We start from the raw sequence: 23910 nt of genomic DNA on the forward strand, positions 1-23910 counted from the left end.
GACTGAAAATCTCGCTTTGAAAAGGAACATCCCTCTACCACTCATTACTTCTCTTCTTCTGCCTCTTTCTTCGTTCACCCTAATCTTTCCTTTGTTAAAGGAAATAAAAAGCGTAAGCTGTGATTTATTTACAGAAGAATAATGCTAGTCCCTTCATCACAGTCCTGTGATGGAATCGGTAAAAGAAATTAACTTAGGATGGAACATATCTGTGGCTCATGACTCTTCATCTTCCCCAGCTTGCAACCCTTCTATCCTCTTTTTTTGCGCACAACCTGAGCTTAAGTTACAATTTTGGGAACAGATGGATGGATCAGTGCAAGGAATTTGTCAAAGAGAAAAGATTATCATAGGGTGTCATCTAAATCGACATATTGGGAAAAGGTCAATGAGGCTATTTAATTGTATATGGAAGATATGGTTTTGGAGAGAGGAATGGAGAAGGGGTCTTTCTGCTGTTGTTTTTTATGGTAACTACTTCAAAAAGAAAGAGGAGCATTTAATTACCTTTAAGAGTGATCATCTTAGAAGTCAAATAGATTTCTTCCTAACAAGAAGGTTAGATAGATTCTAATGTAAGGATGCAATGTGATACTAGGGGTTGTGCCAACTCATAAAAATTATGAGTTTGAACATCCTTGGCTAAGGTGGTGAAGCTTAAAAGAAGATTGCTTGAATCTTTGACTAATAAAGTAATTAAACAAGGAAAGTAGGAATTTGAGGCGGACACTAATACAATTCGAATGATATGGCTACGTGTACTAGGAAGGTGGCTAAAGATGTCATCGGTGAATCAAAAGGAAAACAACATTTCTACAAAGAGACTTAGTGGTGGGATGGTGAGGTTCAAATAACCATTGAGAATAAGAAAGCCAGCTTTAAGACATGACAAAGGATTAAAAATGTAGAGGACTACAAATTGGCTATAAATGAAGCTAAAAAGATTGTGGAAAAGAAAGGGAGAAGAAATATGAGGACCTATATAATAAGCTAAGCACAAAGGGGAAAAGCCTCTTATAAGATAGCTAAAAAAAGGGCAAGGGAGAGTAGAGATCTCGACAAAGTCAAATGTATTAATAGTGAAGATGAGGAAGTACTAGTATGTCGCACGGACATCAAGAAAAGATGGGAAGTTTATTTCTATAGCCTACTAAACGTACAAACTACAGATATTGACTCAAAAGACCGCGCAATTTGCCATGGCACTAATTTTCAAACATATATAAAGAGAATTACAGTTCCCAAAGTAAAATAAGCTCTAAAGGAGGATGAAACTAAGCAAGGCACAAGGTCGTGATGGATTCCAAATAGAGTATAGAAGAACTTAGGAACCTATGGGCTAGCTTTGCTAACCAAAGTTATTTTAAGATTATGAGCACAATAAAAGTGCCAGATAAATGAAGGAGAAATATCCTCGAGACAATTTACAAAAATAAAGCGAACATTCAAAGCGTTAATTACCTTGCTTCACAAAGAGAGAGGAGCATTTGATTGCCTTTATAGTGGACGTCATAAAAGCCAAATAGATTTCATCTTAACTAGAAAGTCAGATAGATTGTTGCGCAAGAATTGCAAGGTGATACTGGGGAAAGCTTAATCGCACAATATGGCTCCACATACTCATAAAAAAGTGTGAAGTCAACTATCCTAAAATAAAGTGGTGGAACTTAAAAGGAGATTACTTGAAATATTTCACTAATGAAGTAGTCAAACAAGTGGGAATTTAAGGGGGATAATAATACAATGTGGAATGAGATGGCTACGTGTATCAAGAAGTTGGCTAAAGGTATCATAGATAAATCAAAAGGAAAGCACCATTCTTTTTGTGAAACTTGGTGGTGGGATTATAGGTTTAAGTAGCCATTAAAAATAAGAAAGCTAGCTTTAAGACATGTCGAAGGACTAAGGATTTAAAGGATCTACAAAGATATAAGTTGGCTAGAAATGAAGCTAGGAAAATTGTGCAAAAAGAAAAGGAAAAGAAGCATGCAGTAATGATGGCTAAAATAAGTTGCATACAAAAGGAAGGGCATGAACCTATTTAAAGATGGCTAAAATAAGAGACTAGAAGAATAGAAATCTAGACCATATTAGATGTATTGAAGTGATGATGGTAAACAACTAGTACATAATGAGGACATCAATAAGAGAGGAGAAATTCATTTCTCTAGCCTAATAAATGAACATACTTTAGGTATTTGTAACTCAAATGATTACACCATTTATTATGGCACCAATTTTCGAACATGTATACAGAGAATTACGATTTCCAAACTCCAAAGTAAAAGAAGCTCTAAGGAGGATTAAAGTACGCAAGGCATAAGGTCTTGATCAAATCCCAACAGATTTATGCAAGAGCTTAGAAAGCTATGGGCTAGTTTATCTTACCAAGTTGTTTAATAAGATTATGAGCACAAGAAAATGCCAGATGAATGGAAGCATCATGGTCCTAGTATACAAAAACAAAGGTGATATTGAAGGTTGTAGTAACTATAAAGGCATAAATCCAATGAGTCATATTATGAAATTATGGGAGAGAATAATTGAAACCCGTTTGAGACAGGAAATGACTACTACGGACAACCAAATTGGTGTTATGCCTAGAAGATCTACGATGGAAGACTATTTACCATATTAGGAGACTTATGGAAAGCTATAGAGATTGTAAGAAAAATCTTCATATGGTCTTTATTGACCTTGAAAAAGCTTATGATAGAGTTCCTAGAGCATTAATTTAGCCAAGTAGTAGAGAAAATAAATCTTGCAAGTATATATGTGGACATAGTTAAAGATGTGTATGTAATTAATATGTAATTAAAGTAAATAGCAAATTTTTAATTTTAAATTAAATAAAATAAAGAAGGAAAAAAAAAAACTCTTTTTTCATTGAAAGAGAAAATAAATATTGCAAGTGAATATGTGGACATAGTTAAAGATGTGTATGATTGTTCAATGACAAGTGTAAGAATGGCTGGAGGACACCATGGTGAATTCCTTATTACAATTGGACTACATCAGGGATCGCCTTTAAGCCCATATTTATTTGCACATGTAACGGATGATTAAGCCAAAGACATTTAGGATGGAGTTCTTTAGTAGATTCTTTTTGTTGATGATATTGTTTCAGTAAATGAAACATAAATAGGGCTTAATACCAAGTAAGAATTATGGAGAGCAACTTTAAAAATCAAAAGGATTCAACTAAGTACAACGAATATATGGTGCAAAATGTTGGGCTGTTAAGAAGCATCATATAGATAAACATAGTGTAGCAAAAATGATGATAGTAAGATGGGTGAGTGGAAAAACTAGGAAGAATAAGGTAACGAATGATCAAATTTGAGCTGGTCTGGGTGTGTCTCCGATAAATGATAAGCCACAAGAAAGTCGATTGAGGTGGCACAAATGGAGGCTTTTTAATGCCTCTGTATGGAGAAACGATCAATCCAAATTAAAGGAACGGTAAGAACTAAGGGCAAACTTAAGATAACCTTAAGAAAAGCGGTGAGAAAGGATTTACATAACTTAGGCCTTGTAACTAATATGGCCTGAAATAAGTTGATTGGATGGCAAGGATTCATGTAGCCAACCCCATTTAGTTAGGAAAAGGCTTATTGTTGTTGTATTCAAAGTTGTAATAACTATAAAGGCATAAAACTGATGAGTCATACTATAAAATTATGAGAAAGAACAATTCAAACGTACTTGAGAGTTGAGAGAAGAAATCATTATTACAAAGAACTGATTTGGAGACTATTTATATATTAGGAAACTTATGGAAAGGTAATATAGAGCATAAGAAAGATCTTCATATGATTTACATTGACCTATAAAAGCTTATGATAAAGTCCCAAGAGAGTTAATTTAGCAAGTACTAAGAAGAAAAATGTTGCAAATGGATACGTGGACATAGTCAAAGATATGGATTTTTATTTGCTACAGTGGCTGCAGCCTGTAGCCAACGGTCTAGATTTCACCACGTATGTAGAAAGAAATCGGACAGTGTAAAATCAAATGGCTGGGGTACAAATGTAAATATTACTTTATTTTTATGTTTATGGATTTAATATTTTATAAATTCACAAAATGAAAACCCTGATTCCATCCGATCCCAAACCCCTATTTCGCCTCATTCCGTGTCATGAACTGAATAACCAAACTCGACGGCAGGACTGTAATCGATCCGGACCTCTCTCCTCTTCTATCTAAAATCCAAAAAAAGAAGAAATGGATGAGCAAATCATGTAATCAAATCAGACTTAGATCTTATCTCTGATTTGTAAATGTCTTCTTCTGAGATCCAAATCCCAAATCAATCTCCTTAGATGATGTTTAACGCAAACCTAACCTCCAATTTTGTTGAATCTCCCGAGTTCCAACCGATCTATAACGAATTCGAGAATGATAGAAGAGAAAAGACACAGAAATGATAAAAAGGTCAACATTAGAAGAAGGAGAAGAAGAAAGACAATTCCCCCTTGATGTCAACCTTAGAAGAAGAATAATAGTAGGAAAATTTTGTTTTTTAATATCATGATTTGACAATTGAAAGAGATGATACAACACAGATTCAATGATTACGATATGTCTGAAAACCCTATCTCTCTCTCTTACACTATCTTTGATTAACATCTGTTGGTAACAGTTACGCCGAAAGGGCCGAGAAAATTCTGTGATTAGGCTTTTGACTTTGGGTAGTTTATGAACATTCTCGCCTTCATTGGGGAAATTAACCTTGGCTTTCTTACTCCTTATCTTCCTCACCTCTTCATCATAAGCCCTTGCAGCCTCTTCGGATGCATTGAAAGTACCCAACCAAACCCCAACACCTTTTCTAGGAATCTCGAATCTTTGCAGCCCATTTTCCCCATGGTCGTTGCCAAATCCCCCTATATTGATTCTTTCTCTTCCTTTTGCTAGTATTCCTGCCCCGGTTTCACCATCTGTTCTAATAGAGGCCTAAAACCAAAATGCCATAAAAAAAAAAAACACACACACACACACACACAATGAATGCGATTACAGTCGTGCCGTCAAGTTTGGCTTTTCGGTTCATCGCATGGAACGAGGCAAAATAGGGGTTTGGGATTGGGTGGAGCCAAAGGTTTCATTTTGAAAATTTGTAAAATACTAAATCCTTAAATGTAAAAATAAAAAGTAGTATTTACATATATACCCCTGCCTTTTGATTTTACACTGTACGATTTCTTTTTGAGTACATGGAAAAATCTAGACCGTTGGCTGCAGGCTGCAGCCGCTGCAACAAACAAAATCCCAAAGATATGCATGATAGTTCAGTGACAATCGTAAGAATGGCAGGGGTACAAGATCATGAATCCTCAAATACAGTTTGGCTACATCAAGGATCCGTTTTATGCCCATATTCCATTGCACTTATAATTGATGATTTAACTAAAAGCATTCAAGATCAGGTTCTTTAGTGTATGTCTTTTGTTGATATTGTTTTGGTAGATAAGACACAAGTAGGGATTAATACCAAGTTAGAAACATAAAGAGCAACTTTAGAATCAAAAGGTTTTAAAAAAAGTAGAATGAAGACAAAATATCTAGTGTATATGTTCGGTTGCGATAAGATGGATGGTGAGGTGGTGAAACTTGATGAAGAAACTCCATAAAGCAATTATTTTAGGTAACTTGGCTCAACCATAAATAGAGAAGTTGATATAGTGGACAATATTTCCTAAAGAATTAAAATATGGTGGATGAACTAGAAGGTGCATTCAGGATTTTGCATGAGCGATATATTTGAAATTTCTTTAAAGCTCAAAGGAAGATTCTATAAGACTACCGGATGGCCAGCTATGATGTATAGTGTAGAGGACTGGGCCGTTAAGAAGCATCATATAGATAAACTCAGTGGAGCAAAATGAGAATATTAAAATGGATGAGGGGCAAAACTTGGAAGGAAAGGTCAAGAATGATCATATTAGTGTTGGTTTGGGAGTAACTCCAATAAATAATAAGCTACGAGAAAGTTGATTGAGGTGGAATGGCCACGTCCAATGGAGGCCTTTGAACGCCCCTGTATGGAGAAGTGATTTAATCTAACCAAAGAAAGTAGAAGAGCCAGGGGCAGGCCTAAAATGATCTCAAAAGTGGTCAAAAAGGATATGCATGGCTTAGGCCTTGTACCTTGTATGGCTTCAAACAAAGCTGATTGGGAAGTAAGAATCCATGTATTAACCCTTTTAGTCGGGATAAGGCTTCTTGTTTCTGCTGCTGCTGCTATTTTTGTATTAATATAACCTTCATGTAAGCTAATGTATGCTTAACCATAGAAAATATAGGAGGTATCAGTTAAAAGTCCAGATGAAAATTCAAGCAGAAGATACCTGTTTGAAGCCTTGCGAGCTCTAACTAGTAGTGGTGTATAAGTTGCTTGAAAGCATCCTTGTTCTTGGAATAGTAGTTAATCTCTGCCTGCAGAAGAAAACATTCATTTGTTGGCACTAATGTACTTTAGATTAAACATACCGAACAATTTTAATGCCTTGATGAATCTAAGTCGTACTTCAGTTTAATTCAAATAAAATTTGACTTTGCATTGTCCTTCAAATAGGAACAACTTATGAGATACCTACACTCAATTGGTTATGGAAAGACTGACATGCTTTCCAAAACATGAAGACCATAATAGTGAGACATGGCAAGGACAGAACTTTCAAGTATCTGACATTAACTATAAACAGAGGATGAAAGTATCTCGAAATGAAATCACACCTTTTGAAGCACATATGTAAAATAGTTTGAAGGCTGTTAACTCTTAGGAGAGAAGGATATCCTTGGGCACATGGTGTACTTAAGAGGTTATATGCATTAATTTGTACTGATTTCAGAATACTTCCCACTCAGTATTGAGAATTTGATGATCCTTTAAATCAGATCTTTCTTGAAACATTTACAGTACCACTTAAGAATTTGATCCACCACATTTGATTAAAATTTCCCACAGCTGAATGCAATCTAAAAGTTATTTTCTTCTCATAAAAAACATGCAACCTAAAAGATATTCAGAAGAAAAACACAGGAAATTTGACTTAAAATAATCATAAGCAGTGGAAAGTAGCTACCTAGCACTTCTATACTACTAAAATATTTAATGAGACCCAACTTCCCAAGAAAGTTTGATGACTCAAAACTTTTACAAGGCGCTTCAGGGGTGTCAATAAGTCTAACCAAGTATTTATGCATGAGATTGTCCAGCTTGAAAAAAACCCATATAACATCTTTTTTATGTATCTTCATCAGATGAATACATGACAAAGGGGAGGGTTTCAGTGGATTGGATATATGTGACATTGTTATTCAATATAAAAACAGGAGTTTAAAATTTTTCACACATCAAGAATGCAACATTTTGGAAGCCTATTGGAAATCAAGATTGGGAGATAGAACTTGCCTTGCGAACACCAATCACAGCTGTCAGAAGCTTTTCATTGATCAGATCCTTCAGAATTTCATCTTTCTCAAGAGCTTTAACAGATTCAGAAAGATCTTGCGGCAATCTTTCAACTTCTCCATGAAGGCTGGAAGGGTTTGTTTCTGCATCATTTAGATAGACTAAGATGTCAGGTCAAAGAATCATATTCATAGATATGATGAACAACACCTGTAATAAAGATTGGATAGGACCTTTAATTTAAGTATCATAATTCAACAAGTCATAATGCCAAATAAAAAGTCTGTCGTCAAATTAAACGATTGGCATGCCGATCCAGTGGTATTGACTTGAAGAGGAAAACCAATTTGGAATAACTTACTCTTTAAGGCAAACAGGCATCTTTTGTTTCTATAATCAAGCTAAAATTCAAATGACAGATTCAAAGGTAAGTGAAGTCAAAAAATAAACAAATTTCGCAAAAATAACTATTACTAGAGCTTCATATGATAAATAGTTGCTAACTTTCTTATGATTAAAAAAAACAAAAGAATACTAGTTAACATAGCTCATGAATTTAGGTTTCAGTGGGTAGAAAAGCACTACAAGAAAAAGGAAAACCACGAACCAGCATTAAACCTAATTTGGCATCTTTGACTCCAAAAGAAAAACATTAAAACATTTTTTAGATAACAATAGCTTAAGGGAGCAAGTTCTGTCATCCCCACTTGGAACCCTTCCAACCATGCCTGTTGAACTGTGTTAAGGATAAGTCTTCGGATAAGTCTTCACAAGGATTGCTCGCACGAAACCCTAACCCTAATGGACTCCCATAGCATGAAGTGTTTGCACAAGATAGGAGTTCAAACTTTGATCAGTCACATGCGATAACAATTAGTAAACCAGAAGGACTCTTCTCACATATGATAACAGCTCAAGATGAATTCTTCCTGGACTCAAACTATAGTACAGTTTAAAATAATTTGAATTCATATATTTGTAAACCCTATTGTGACTCAATGACTCAGGTCTCCCCAAATTCTCAAACACATACCTTCTATAAGAAGGGGTGTAATAATTTGAATTCACATATTTGTAAACCCTATCAGAGACCTTGTAACTCAGTAACTCAGGTCTCCACAAATTCTCAAACACATACGGGTCCTTCTATAAGAAGGGCTGTTATACATTGTTTCAAAACATAGTGGAAACACTAAAGTACAGTGGACATAGGTTGATTACAACCAAACCACTCTAAAATCTCACTCTCTTGTTCATCTCTATCTCACACGCAATTTCATCAAACTGCCACCTAGCAGTTCAATCTTGGTAAACATACTGTCCACACTATCATATAGACATGTGAAATTTCAGACTAACTGATCACTGGACAAGTCATTAAAAGCTTTAATTTTCCTTTAAATACTCATTTCTATCTAAAATATTTTTTAGACCCTAGTACAAGAGGGAAAACCCCATGTGTTCATGGGCCACACAGCTGAGACTGGTACTAGGTTTGACAGCTGAAGTATCCAGTAAGGCACATTAATATCTCTATTTGGGCACTTCAGATATAGTGAACTTATGTAGGAAAATAGATGTTTAAGCAGAACTAAATTTGAACTCCTCTAGGCCTGGGAATAACAGTTTCATGTAAATGTAAATGGGGAAGGGATATGCATTTGTGAGGATCAAACTTTACATGACATACCAACGGGTTCAGGCAAGCTAAGATGCCTCCGGAGGCCATCAATCCCAGCAGCAACTACTGAAGCCAAGCCTAAGTATGGGTTAGCGCACCCATCAAAGGATTTAATCTCAAAATTGCTTACAACTCCATCCATTATTCCAGGTGGGCATGCTGTCCTCAATGGAGCTTCTCTGTTCTCTTTTCCCCAGCAACGATATGCCCCAGACCATGTATCTGGTTGTATACGATCATAACTGTAGAGAAATGAATCCATGAAATGAACATTGTGTTTTAGAAGCATCAATAAGTGACCATTTGATTTTGGAATAAGTCTAAAATCTGTGAGTCCTTACATTGCTACAAAGCTAATCATTCAATGTAAAATTTACTACCAAAAAATTCAAACTTTCAATTTTTTTTAACAAAATTATAAAACCCAAATGAAAGCATTAGGATGCACTAAGAGCCTTTGAAGTTTGGGCAATACGATAAAAGGATTTGATTTGTAACTGGAGTGCCATATAATTAAAATAAGAGTAGTCATTTCCAAGATTAACCAAGACAGTCATCAGAAATCATACTTTGAAATTGAATCTTTAACAACGGAGTGAACGTGGACACGATTCTCTTGCAAAATTAATGCTAGTTCTTAGGTTTCACAAAATCATTCACTTCAGTTAGTAGTCCATACTGTGATAAAGAAATAATAATCTCTGATAGATTCAAAATTTAACTAATATACAATGCAAAAAATCCTTAACCTATTAGGAAGTGGCGCTGCAAATGCCAGGATTGATGGAAGATGATTAAGAACACCAGCCATGAACTCCTCTCCGATCTTGGACATCCCATGTCTAGACGATCCACTGGATGCCATAAAAACATTCTTTCCATTTTCCCACAGACTTAAATGCACATGGCTTCCAGAGCCAAGATCGTCCAATGAGTACCTAAGCAAGTATTTAGGAATGGCCATGCAAAGTATAGAAAAGTTAGTTTCCTATGGTTCTTAAAGTGCATATTTTTGGACTAAATTGAAGGACATCAACGTCATAATTTTTCAATCCAACAAAAAATACAAGCAGCAATGGCAATGGCTGGAACAAGACAAATAGTATCACTGAAAAAACCACGTATAAGCTAATAACAGTGACTGGGTTTTCTTAATTGATAATTGAATTTGTCATGGAAACTGCATTTCATCTTGTCAATATTAGTCAAATAATTCCTATAATACAATGACATGAATAGATCTTTAGATGCTATGGAAATATTGATGTAAACAGATCATATACGGACGGGACATGTTCATACAGATACAGACCAATTACCCAGACACAATTTCTTAGGATGTTATCTAAAATACATAAGTATGTCACTCGTTAAATAAACAGAACAGTGACCTTATATGGAACTGTAGACTTCAAATTTAATTAAAAGTTATATCTAATACCGAAGAATTAACAGAGTAGTTATAAGGAATCAAAAATACATACAATACCATGTAAATAACAAAATTCACTGCATACTGCCTTTTATTTTATATAATGTTTAGTCAATGGGTCTATTCATGCCATACAATAAGATCTGTGTCCAAACAGATTATGGGGACTAGTGTGGCTTGTTCAAGCTTATGTAACAAGGACACTTCAGGAACTAATGTGTTGTCTAGTCATCGTAGACTATATTTCTCTTTTTGACACTTTTACCTCCCTAGGTAGGTTGTAGAATTCATTTTCAGCTAATTAGAGAAGTAATATGGGTGCAGTAGAGATAATTTCTCTAACACACAAAATTGCACCATCATCTCTCATATCCAACCCTCTATTTCATCTTTCTCCTTGTTCTCTTACATTTTTCAATTTCCAATTGGTTTCTGAGCACCCTTTATTGGTCTGAGAGTCAAATTACCTTCTTGTTCCCTTTTTGACTCTGATGTCATATGTGAACTGTTTGAAGAAACCTTGCAAGAAGAAACAGTAAAGACCATGAAGACACCAAAAGAGGATCTTATCAGATGAAGAAAGCATTTGGAGCTGAAACAAACAAGCCCATCCATGATCCAACTACAAGTTACTGCTGTTTGTTTATAGATTTTCTCACTCTTCCTCATCCAGCTAGTATTGGAGCTGGATTTTGGCCCTTATGGATAGCCCTAGGTGTCCTTCACTCCCAGGCCCTTATGGTCTCGTCCCATTATTCTAGAAGTTGTTCCTTCACAACTCTTCTCTCTATTGGATTACATGGTACCATCAGACATCAGATTGTGCAGATGTAGTGACAGCATAGTTGTCACGACGCCAAGGCAACCAAGGCTTTTAAGGGCCTTCTATTTAGGTGATTAGGCGGCCACAAGGCATTGCCTAGGGAGTCAAGACATTCTAGTGTTAACTTTTCCAATATAAATGTTATATTTGGTCAAATATCATACTACAAGTCATAAAAATTATTCCTGGCATTTAAGTATGAACATTTTACAATCTTTACACACACACCAGTAATTGAGTGCATCCTATCCCAAGATTCATAGAGTGAACACAATCATTCAGATCAAACATTTAAACCACAACAAAGTCAAAAACCATCTTTCAAGTTAAAAGTTTAAAAACCAAAATATCAAATTTCCCCACTCCCCCCCACACTAGTATTTCATACATCAGCCAATAATAACATTAAATTAATAATATTTAGATAACTAATGTCAAAATTAAGACAAAATGGCAATGAAGCGGTCCCCTAGGCAGGCTAGGCACCAAGGCGCCCGCCTTTTGTGCAATTAGTTAAGCGGTGACAGCCCAAACATCATGGAAAACCGCCTGGATGCTTTGCCTGGGCAACTCCTTAACAACTATGAGTGACAGTAGTTATCTAGAATTTGTAATGCCCTAGCATCAATGACATCACCATCCACCTTTTGTTGTAATGAGGAAACAATTAATTCTTTTCTTCTTTTTCTTTCCATGTTTTCCACATTAAACCATATACGTTTTGCAAAAACTGTCATTCTTCCGGGCTTGATTCAGGTGGTTCAACCCAAATGGCCCAAATCCATTCAGACCCTAAGTCGAAAAACTCAACGAGGCCTCTCCTTCATAGACTCAGGAGTGATGTCCAGCCAGGGAGGAACAATTGCTCACATCGGTAAACAACAGAGGATATCAAGACAAGATGGACAAGGATTTGTTTTTTTGCTGCGACGTGCCCCATTCCAAGGCCCCAGTGAGCAACTTAAGGTCCCATTATTGCACGAGGAAGAAGAAGAGGACTGGTTAGCAGAGACGGGAGATGGGAAGAGCACAGATGCACCTAGGCTGTTGGAGGATCGAGTTGACCTTGAGGGCGAGGTCAAACTAAAGGGGGGAAATATTGTTAACACACTATTATAAAGGGTATACCATAGGTATAAAGGAGCTGCAGTGTATCAAACCCAAATCATCATGTGGGAAACAGAATCAAAGGACAGGTGGGACAGGTGGCAGTGACTCATTGGGGAGCAGCCATTTTCTTGTTGGAAAATTTTCAGGGTATGGCTGAGGTGGAAAGCAGTTAGGATTTTTGTTTGGATTATATTAAACAGAAGGGGAGGGGATAGGAGTAGGCAAGAATTGAGTAAGAAAAAGGTGAGCAAAGCTCGTAGTGGAGGGAAAGACCCTCATGTAGAGCATACTGAAGAGCATATTCAGGTCTGAGGAAGGCTTTGTACTGGAGTTCTATTTATTCAGTTACAGTTTTTTTTTGGATGATTAAATAATTCATTACCAAAAGAAGTAAATACAATAGCACAAGTGACAAGCAAGCGACAGAGCGAGAATAGTGCCTCAACTAACAAGCAACCTAAGAGGCAATGGGCCAAGCAACTAGCAACAATTACAGCAAATACATACACAAGCAAAGAGGCTCAAGGTTGAGACAATGAGCCAAGCAACAATTTAAGGGCAATAACAATAGCAGACTTGTTACATAGCACAAGAAATCCATAGCCATACTTTGCATATGGACCTACGCAGCAGCATCACATTTGCAAGGGTAGGTAACAACACAAGAAAGAGATAAAGAGCGAAGAATAGATTAGACTCCAAAATAATTAATATCGAGAGACCTCATGGCTTTCCCCCCAAAGCCAGAGAATCCATCAATGGCAAAACCTTCGACAAATTGGAGCAAATCCCAGAAACAAGAAGGGAAGAGAAGGAGTAGCAAAGGGAGAAAAGGGCTGGAATCAACACAAGAGAGACGATAAGAAGAGAATATATCAGGGTTGGAGAAGTTCGGAGAGTTCAACAATGATGGCCCTCTTGGCTTCCCCCAAAGCTAAAGAGACCATCAGAGGTTGGTACCCTCGACGAACAGAATGAAACCATGATACAGGAAGGAGAGAGGGCCAAAGAAGGAGAAACATAGGGAGGAGAAACATCTGGATCTGAGAATGAGCTCGATTCGGAGAAAATAGCTATAATGGCCCTTAGGGCTTCCCCCACGCTAGAAGAGCCATTAAGGACAAGAGCCCTCGACGAGGAAGCTAAAACCAGAAACATAATGGGGAGAGAGAAGGAGATAAGAGGAAGGAGATAAGACCATAACTAGAAACGAAATAGAACTTGGGAGATTGGCAACAATGGCCCTCAAGGCTTTCCCCAAAACTAGAGAGACCACTGAAAACAGAAATCATCAACGACCATATACGGAACCCTGAAACGTCCATTCTCAAATTTTTATTTTTTTTCAGACAGAGGAGATGGTAGCATGGAAGGAAATTGGAAATCGGGAGGGTGCGATCAAGAGGAGAAAGCGAAATAAATAAATAAACGAAATCGAAATTGCAACACGTCGCCGGAAAATCGCCGCTTTCGGGATCGGGAGAAATCGCGGGAAAATCGCCGTTTTCCGCCGGCCCCGCCCGGAAAATCACCGGCAAAATCTCCAAGTTTGACGGAAAATCCATTTTTTTCAGTTTAGTTCTCTCTCTTTTTCATTCCATATAGAAATAGTAGAACCCTACACTAAGAACCTCGTTCGACCTTCATCTCTACCCGGAATGTCTCTAACATCGGCCCGCAACCTCTTTGAAAAGCCCTTATTTTCCACCAAACTTCCATCTGCATCGTCTTCTTCTACTTCGATCTCTTCCATTCCTTCTCGAAAACCTCATTCTTTGACCATTTAGAGCTCCGTTGTTGTCGCTCCATCAGCCGTGGTTGCCAAGGATTTGCCGTCCGTCCGTCGAGGCAGAGCTTGTTGTCGCTCCATCTCATGGCCTCATCTTCTCCGACTCGGATGCCCAGCCCATGATCGGTGCCCCATTTTCTTCATTTTTACGACGAAATCCAACCGAAAATATACAATCTCGGCGAACTTTCGCCGAGATTTGCGTTGGTTTCGCGCTAAGGAACCCCAAAATCCGGCGAAGTTCCGTTCCCTGGGGAGGAGAGGGGAGAAAATGGAAGCAATGGTAGGAAATAGGGAGGAGATGAGATCAAGAGGAGAAGAAGAAGAGAGGGAAAGAGAGGAGAATCAGGGTATAGAGGAGATGAGAAACAGCATAGAATCAGGAAGTAGATGAGATTAAGAGAAGGAGAAATAGAGAGAGAGAAAAGAGAATCAGAAAGGGGAAGGGAAGGGGGCGGCGACCTGTGTCTCTCCGCCTCCTGAGTCACTCAACGCAACAACAGCAGAGAGAAGGAGGAGGAGAGATGCAGAGACGGAGGCTGTGGAGAGGTCGGAGGCAGAGTTCAGATGCCGAGATCTGACACTTTGTCACTGCTGCTTCACTGGCGACCGAGAAGATGAAGACAATGAAAGCTTCCTCGCTTCTATTTCAGTATGATGGAATCCAGCAGAAGGATGAAGATGATTAAGATATGGGAGTCAGAGACACAACCGCAGAACTGAACCTTGTGTTGTAGTCCGGAGAAGACGCAATTGCTTATCCTGCTACTTCACCAAGGAGGAGGACCAGATCTAGAATCGCAAATCCAGATCTTGAAGTTTGAGCAGAACGTCACCGTCGCAGATGCCCTTCGTCGCTCTCACCGTCACCCGTCGCAGATCTGGATTTGTTGCCCCTGTTAGGTGAATCTTCCTCTCCCATGATCTAATCTTCAGGGTTATAGGTGTGTTTTTCAATTCTGTTAAGTTGTTGAGTAAAACACATTAGTTTTTTATATTTCTCTTCAAAATCTGTATATAATATTTGATTGTTGTGTCCATGTGTTTGAGTGGATAAAGTGATGTTGGAGTTTGTTTGTGGGGCTGGGTGTGTGAAGGGAATCACAGGATGCTGCAACCAAGGTTCGATTGAGATTCTTATCGTGTTCATTCTTATAAAGAAGAAATCAGGGAGATTTTCTTTCTTGTGAGAGGGGTGGTGTCGCAGGTTTGATGGCCTTCAAACTCCTAATTTGCCAATGGCAATGTCCATTAACTATCTATGTTGATGTAACCCAACAAAATGGATAGTTGAAAGGAAAATTCTTTCTTCATTGGAGATCACTCAAAATCTTCTATTTGGCATGCATGTTCCTAAAAACCTTTTGGTTTGATGCCTTTCTTACTGCTACTCCTCATCCACAGCATGCCAACAAACTCATTTGATACAGATCTCCTTTGGGAACCTAGTCTCCTCAGCTTTTTGCTTTCTCTCTTCCTCTCAAGGGTTTTGGCTGTATTTATTTTGTTCATATTAACAGATCCTCTTGGACTAAACTTGACCCTAAAGCTCTCAAATGCGTCTTTGAGTATTCCTGTACTACCAAAGTCTACAAGTGCTATAATCCTTCCCCTGCCAGTGACGCAAAGGTGTCACTTTCCTTGAATCTGTTCCCTTCTTTGCTCCTCATCATATTTTCTTCAGGGGCTAAGCATGATTTTATAAGCCAAGTTATGGATGTAGAATTCCGTGCCTCCCATTTGGGATATCTTGGCTGCTTGGATTAGGAGCTTGGTAGTGCCACTAATTCATGCTTCTGCCTACTACGGAGAGAAAGCTCCATAGAATGTCCCCAGTCTGATAGTTGGTATTGTCCAACTTCACAATGGAAACCTGGGTTTGGATTGTCAAAGTAAACGAATTGCTCACAACGATTACCCATCACAACAAAAGGGGAAAAAAATGCACAATCATAATTCCTGACTTGTGGCATGTTTCAGCACAAACGGATCCCTCCGCATGGCACAAGCTTAATCAAGTTTTGGATACTTAGGGAAGGAATTGGCTTTCAAAGCATCACAGATTGCCAATCAAATGGTATTTTGTCTCACAGTTACTGTCTCCATATCAGCCCTTCAATTTTTTGATGCCTTGAAATGCAAAATAGAGAATCAAAAAGAGGGAGAAATGGTGAGATAGGCCACAAAATTCATCATGAAGAATCTGCAAACGGGTGCTCTTTATCTCTAACTGTTGAATCATCAAGATCAGCTATCCAAATACAACAACAATGATTCAGCCCTATCCCAACTAAATGGGGTCTGCTACATGGATCCTTCTAAACGAAGTAGGGAAAATTGAGATCCACATAAAGGGAAATGTAAGAGGAATGAAGTAATGAAGTAACGAGATAAGAAAAGTGAGAAATGGAAAGTAAAAAATGAAATATGAGGGATGAGGATGGCTCAGGAAATTCAAGAAATCTCATCAATGTGGTATCAACAACGTGGATCATTATCCTCCAATAGACTCCATCTGAGGTCATACTTGGCACAGGACCCAGACTATGCACGTTATCCTTCACAACCTCAGTATGGTTATTTTAAGCCTTCCCCTAACTCTTTTAGCTCCTAAAATTACAAACGAGTGCCTTAAAAGTGCTGGACAGTTGAGTATAACAATATCAATGAAGGTAGAAGCAGCAACAATCATGGCCACATGCTGCAATAAACGACTTTAGCAAGACAATGCCACAGAGAAGAACAACAAAACTCAAATAGAAATATTTCCAGAATACATGAAGTACACAAAATGATCACTTTGACCACCCCTCACAACAAACTAAGGAAAGGGTGCAAACACCACCAAGCTAGAATTTTTAACAGTACGCAAACTAATATTATTTCTTTTCATTGAGAAATGTTTCATCCAAAAAATACTACGAAAAGTAACAATTTTTAAAATCGAAGTCACTAAGAATATTCAGAATAGCAGAAATGGTGATAAGATTTCTAAAACCACAAAAGTTAATGACGTACAAAGACATGTATCACCATATTGGGATGCAATATTAATGTAATAGCACATTAAGTAAAGAAACCTCTACACTCACTTTGGCACAAAAGTTGCCAATAACCGATGTTTTCTAGCAATAGCCCGAATAATTTCACGGGTGAAAACCAAGTTGTCAGCAGCAAGAGTACAAACTCTGTGTCCCAGTGCTATTTCAAACTGACCTTTACCTGCTTCTGCATGAATCTGCAATATTAGAGAAGTTAAAAAGAAGTGACGAAAAAGAAAAGGAACTATTTGATTTTGAAAATGGTTTTTTTGTAGGGGGAGGAGGGTTATGAAATTTGAGATTTAGAAAAAAGAAACAGATAAATCACATCAGACCTCATAGATATGGATATAAAAAATTTAGGGGTGGGAATACAAGGAAGGAAGGAGGTAAACTGGAATTGAGTTCATGATATGTGCATTTTCTGACTAACAATTTGATCCAAATTAAACATGATTCAGATCAATGATGGGTGAAACAATGAGTGTTGCTAAAGAAGCAGATCATGTAATAAAACTAAACATTATTCCAAACAAAAAGAGCAGTTTCTTCTGCTCATTTCTAGATGCATCCGATGAATGAGGTTTCTCTGTGACCTTCTCCAGTGATCTCCCCCTTCTTTGTCCTGAACACCTCTCTTCCAATGTCCTCCAACTCACCCACCTCCACCACCTTCTCTCCAACCCCCATTAACACCATCACCACCCCTAACCCTCCGAAGAACCCTTGACCTCCTCCCACTATTCCTGCTCCACCACCGTCAACTGCCTGGAACTCTCTTTTCAAAACCTCCGCTTCCTCCTGTCCCTCCTTTGATTGCAATCTTTCCTTCATACCCCCTTCATCTGATCTCCTATCCCATTGGTCAAATGTCCCTCCTCTGCAACTGGCCCTGGAATTCTCCACTGGAAACAAGTTGTTCTTGGACAATTCCTTGGCCCCTGTCCCCCAATTGGAATCATCAAGGCTTCTCTTGCAAAGCAATGGAACTCGGTTGGTTCCCTGGACATATTCCTCATTGATAACGGTATCCTGCTACTCAAATTCTCCTCTGCCGCTTGTAAAATCAAAGCCATCAAAGGTTCTCCTTGGTATGTAAGGAAATCCCCAATCTTCATTAAACCCTGGGAGCCCTCCATGCCTCTCCGCAGGGTCGACTCAACTCACTTCCCCTGTGGATCAATCTCCCAGGTCTTCCACTGAAGTTTTGGAATCGTGAATCTCTCAGCCGCATTGGCTCTGCGTTAGGCCTCCCTCTTTGCTCAAATCTGAAGACATCCAAATTAGAGCGCATGTCCTATGCTCGCATCTGTGTGGACGTGCCTGCGTCTAAACCACTTCCACCTTGCATCTCCATTGTAGACAACTCGAGGTTGCATCTTAACCAACTAATTGTTTATGATTGGGTTCCATCCAAATGCTCCAACTACCTGACGTTTGGTCACGAAACTCTCTTATGCTCTGCTATGAAAGTTATTGCTTCTACTGCGATCTCAACTGCCGGATCTCTGCTTCGTGCTCCGCCACTGCCAAAGCCTTTTGCCTCTGTTGTTCGTCCAATAGTCTTGGCAGCCGATTCTGTTGTCTCTGCTCTGTCGCCTTCGATGAAAGCTCTGTTGTCTCTGCCTCCAATTGTTGAGCTAATAACCCATGTTACTTCAGAAATTCCAGGTTCATTGATTGACAAATTGAACCTCATTTCAGTTGACGTTGTTGCTGACCCTCCACCGTCGCCACCTATGCCGGAAACTTACAAGAGAATAAATCCTCCCTCTCCGTTCTGCCGGCCTTGCCCCCGTGCTCCTCCTTCTCCTCTCGTCCCGTTCGTACGTCTCGATCGCTGCACCTTCTCCTTTGAGCCATCCCCCCTTACCTCCGGCTTCAACCTTCCCTTCTTACCACGCTAATAGCCTGACATCTCCCACTCACCCCCTTTTAATATCCCCAATTACCCCTATGACTCAAACATTGCCTCTTCCCATTTCGAAGTCTATCCCTAAACCTGCACTCATCACTCACCCCCTGTTGGGCCTATCCAAACTATAAGCCCAAAGCCCACAACCCATCCTATAACTTGTCCTTTAAACTATCCCTTATTGGGCCCTCTTATTAATACCACCCACTCCAATTCTTTTACCCACCTTACCCTAAAGCCTAAGCCTCTAAGCCCACCCAGCCTTCCCCCCCCCCCTAAAAAACTTAAAACCCATCATCTCAAGCCCATCTACCCTCTTGACCCATTCAACACCCACAAACCATCTAACCCACCTAATCCCCACCACCACTCTCACCCTTGAGGTTACTCCTGAAGCTACTCCACTCTCCACAAAACCCATCTACCCCATTGATCCCCCTCCCCTTGCATTGACTCTACAATCGACCCCAACATCTTTGAATCTCCCTCCCCCATTGGTTCATCCATGTGTTAGACATCCACAACCTTGCTTTGATGACCAATTAGTTAAGCTTAATTGGCACACCGAGTCCCCTTCCCCAAGTAGCTCTCCTTATGCCCAACCCCAAGGTTATTTAAATGATTGACATCATCATTTTGGAATCTAACGGGTCTTAACTCCCTTGCTAAGCAAGCTGAAATCAAACAATCCATCCGTGAGTCTAAAGCTTCATTTTGTGCCTTGCTCAAAACACATGTACATTGTGACAATGCCCGTCGGATTGCCAACTCCATTGCCCCTTCTTGGTCTTTCCTTTCAAACTCCTCTCACTCCCCTAATGATCGAATTCAGATTCTTTGGGATCCCTCTAAATTCCATCCCTCCCTCCTATTCTCTTCCTCCCAACTCTTACACTTCCACCTATCTTTTGCGTCATCCCCCTCTTTCTTCCTCTCTATTGTTTATGGTTTTAACCGTCCGGTTGATTGTGTGCCACTTTAGGTTGATTTTCAATCCCTTTCCTCTACTTTGGTGGGTCATCCTTAGGGCATCGGGGGTGACTTCAACATTGTTCGTTTCTCGAATGAACAAATTGGAGGTAACCCCCCGACCCCTTGGCGGTTGATGCTTTCAACTCCAGGATTGACAACGCGGATCTATTTGATCTTCGTTGGTTTGGCCACCGTTTTATTTGGCAAAACCGTAAATCTAGAACTGCCCGCATTGCCTCTAAACTTGATAGGTTTCTAGTCAATGATTCCTGGATCACCCATTTTCCCTCCTCCCATGCCCATTTCTCCCCTCCCCTTGTCACCTTAACCTCCTCGATCATCCCTCCTTTGGCCCAACGTCCTTCAAATTCTTCAACATGTGGGCCTTTAACCCCTCCTTTCTTCCCACTATCATTAGTGCCTGGTCCCAGCCGGTCAACTGCAATTCTCTCCCTCTTGTGGCTTTTGCCCGCACGCTTCGGAACACTAAGTTAGCCCTCTTCTCCTGGAACTCCTCTACTTTTGGTAATAACTCCTCTAGAGTTACCTCTTGTAGATCAGATCTCTCAAGAATCCAATCTCTCCTTCAAAGCGACCCTCTTAGCCCATCATTGACTGAGAAGGAAAAGTCTCTTTCCTCACTCCTCTCCTCGCTCGCCTCCCAAGAGGAAAGCTTCCTCCACCAAAAATCCCGCATCAAGTGGCTTGAGCTTGGGGACGCCAACATAGTTTACTTCCACCGCTCCCTCAAAGCTCGCCACAACTTCAATTCCCTTCCTTGCCTTCTTACTAGTAGTGGTGCCTGAATCTACGACACTCCTAGCATTAAGGTAGAAGTTGTCTCCTTCTTTTCTAATCTTCTTTCTCCCCAGTCTCTCCCCACCCGCCCCTCTCTCAATCCCTCCACCCTCAATAAATTCATTGACCCCTCCCTCTTACCCTCCCTTTACTCTATCCCCTCCTTAGAGGAAATACGCATTGCCATTCATTCCCATAAAGCCAACAGGGCTCCTGGTCCCGATGGCTTCAATATGGGATTCTTCCTGACCACCTGGGATTTCATTAAGCAAGATCTCATTCATGCTATCCGTAGCTTCTTCCTTAATCCTTCCCAGGTTTCTTCCATCAATAATACCTTCTTCTTGTCTCATCCTTAAGAAGTTGGGTGCTTCCTCCCTTTCGGATTTTCGCCCCATTTCCCTTTGTAACCTTCTCTACAAATTCATCTCTAAGGTCCTTGCCAATCACATTAAATTGGTCATTCCTTCCCTGGTGAGCCCCAATCAATCTGCCTTCATTTATTACCGTAGTATCTCGAACGATATCCTCCTTTGAGCGAAGATTGTTCGTGAGTTTGATTGATCTACTCACGCCTCGGCCGCCCTCTTGAAGGTAGACCTCCATAAAACTTTAGACTCCATCCATTGGGATTTCATCAGCGAAGTCCTCTCGGCCATGGGTTTTCCCCCTTCCTTCATTCACTGGATTGAGATTTGGATCTCCACTTCTCACTTCTCAATTATCACCAATGGATCCCCTGTTGGTTTCTTCTCCTCTCGAGTTGGTATCCGCCAAGGATGTCCTCTCTCCCCCTATCTCTTCACCTTGCTTTGGAAGTTCTCTCCCGTCTCCTCTAATCCAAAACTGATCAACTTGTCATTTCTCCCATTTCTAAATGCAAATCCCTTAAGCTCACCCACCTTGCTTTTGCAGATGACCTCATGATTTTCTCTAAGGCTGACCATTCTTCTATCTCTTCTATCCTATCCATTCTTTCCTCCTTTGAATCCCTTTCGGGTCTTAGAGTCAAAACTTTGAGAAATCCACCATCTTTCTCTCGGGCATCTCTGATGCAATTAGAGCATCTCTCCTCCAGCTCTCTGGGTTTAATCTTGTTTCTTTTCCGATGACCTACCTCGGTCTCCCTTTATCCCAAGTAGGCTTACCCACCACCACTGCACCCCTATGCTTGACCATATTCAGAAAAAGCTCCAGCTCTGGAAGGGCAAGTTACTTTTGTTCGCTGGGAGAGTGGTGCTTTATCCGATCTGCCCTCCAATCTTCTTATCTTTACTGGTGTGGTATATTTTTCCTTCCTAAATCCATCATCCACTCTTTGGAAGCCATCTTCAGTGCCTTCCTCTAGAAGGGCCAAGAGGCTTCCCGCTTCCTTCACTCTATTTGCTGGAAGTCCATTTATCGTCCCAAATCTGAAGGGGGTCTTGGAATCCACCAAATTCCTTATATGAATTTGGCTTGCCTTATGAAACTCATCTGAAAGATTGCCTTCAAACATGATTCCACTTGGGTATCCTCGGTCTATTCCTATCTCTTTAAATCTGACTCCATTTGGACCGCCCCCCTCCAACCCCCCTTGGATCTAAAGAAAACTATTGCTCCTCCGTGGCCGTGCTATTTCCGCCATCTCTATCCTCATTTCTTCTAGTACCACCACTTCCTTTTGGCTTGATCCCTGACATCCAATGGGCATTTTGTACACTCTCCTTGGCCCTAGAACTATCTATGACTCCCATATCCCAAAATCCATACCCCTCTCCTCCTTTATCTTTAATGGCTTTTGGTCCCCCCCCCCCCCTCTTCCCATGATGGTGACCACATTATTTGGCTTCCTTCCCATACCACATCCTTTACTACTACCTCAACTTGGAACCTCCTCAGAACCCCCTTGTCTGGTTTAAAGGCCACATTCCTCGCCACTCTCTTACCCTTTGGAGAGCCCTCAACCTCGCTCTCCCTACCCAAACATTTCTCATTAGCCGCCACATCCCTGTCAACCCCAACTTTACCCTTTGTTGAAATAGTTCAAAGGACCTTGACCACCTATTTTTCTATTGAATGCTATCCCGCTCTATTTGGACCTTAGCCCTGGCTTCCATTTGGCCCCGATCGCAACGTTCTTTTGGCTTTGCCCGAGATTGGAACTGGATCCTAAAAAGCTATGCTGGTGCTACTATTTGCAACCATGTGTGGGTAAGCTTGTCTTTGCTGCCACTGTCCACCATCTTTGGTGGGAGTGTAACATGAAAAGATGGACTTCCAAATCCCAATCTCGAGATATGATTTGGAATGCCATCTATTTTGATTTTTTTTTTAGGCTTCGCTCTCTTCCCCACCCCCCACCCCCGTTGTTGACTCTCCAAGAAATAGGTTGATCATTAGTTCTTGGAGTCTCACCTCTTCTGTCCAGTCCCATCCTTGACTAGTCTTCCCCCCCCCCCTTTGTAATTGAGCCCTTGTTGTTTTAGTAATTTAATTATTTATTCATCCAAAAAAAAAAAAAGTAAATGAAAGTATCTGACTTGAGAAGCCAGTTTATAAGAAAAAAACATAAAACAGTTTTCTGAGAGACTCAATTCAGATAACAATAAAAAATCTATAGTGATACAACTAATGGAAATTCCTTCATTTTTCTTCTTTTTCTTACAATGAAATCAAATAAACAACCATTGCTATCTTTTCAAGTAATAAATACAGGAAATCTGTCAGTAGGTGTTAGGATTTTCTATTATTTCCAAGGAACTGGACACCATATGCCATAACCATCATAATCAAAACTTTCAAAAGATAATTACTGGGAAAAAAAAAAAGTAAATCCGGCGTCGAAGACTTCCACACAAGCATGGTCCAAGGGGCAATTTTTCCACACAGTCTTAGCCCAAAATTTTCGGCTGAAAGGCTGTCTCGATAATCAAAAGAACCATTAGTA

General features: G+C 39.8%; 1 protein-coding gene across 1 annotated transcript in view; it reads right to left on the bottom strand.

The window, feature by feature from the left end:
• Window positions 1-23910, bottom strand: part of NODGS (nodulin/glutamine synthase-like protein) — a 47456-nt gene that overhangs the window by 2018 nt on the left and 21528 nt on the right. Inside the window, exons 14-18 of the mRNA XM_089150059.1 lie at window positions 17348-17493; window positions 9851-10039; window positions 9111-9343; window positions 7417-7563; window positions 6354-6437 (exon numbers count right to left, since the gene is read on the bottom strand). Coding sequence (XP_089006185.1) covers window positions 6379-6437; window positions 7417-7563; window positions 9111-9343; window positions 9851-10039; window positions 17348-17493 — 774 coding nt within the window. The 3' untranslated portion in view covers window positions 6354-6378. The remainder of the gene's footprint in view (window positions 1-6353; window positions 6438-7416; window positions 7564-9110; window positions 9344-9850; window positions 10040-17347; window positions 17494-23910) is intronic.

This window comes from Hakea prostrata, chromosome 3 (genome assembly GCF_041222555.1).
Source record: "Hakea prostrata isolate BN-2017 chromosome 3, UWA_Hpros_2, whole genome shotgun sequence".
In the NCBI taxonomy this organism is placed as follows: domain Eukaryota; kingdom Viridiplantae; phylum Streptophyta; class Magnoliopsida; order Proteales; family Proteaceae; genus Hakea; species Hakea prostrata.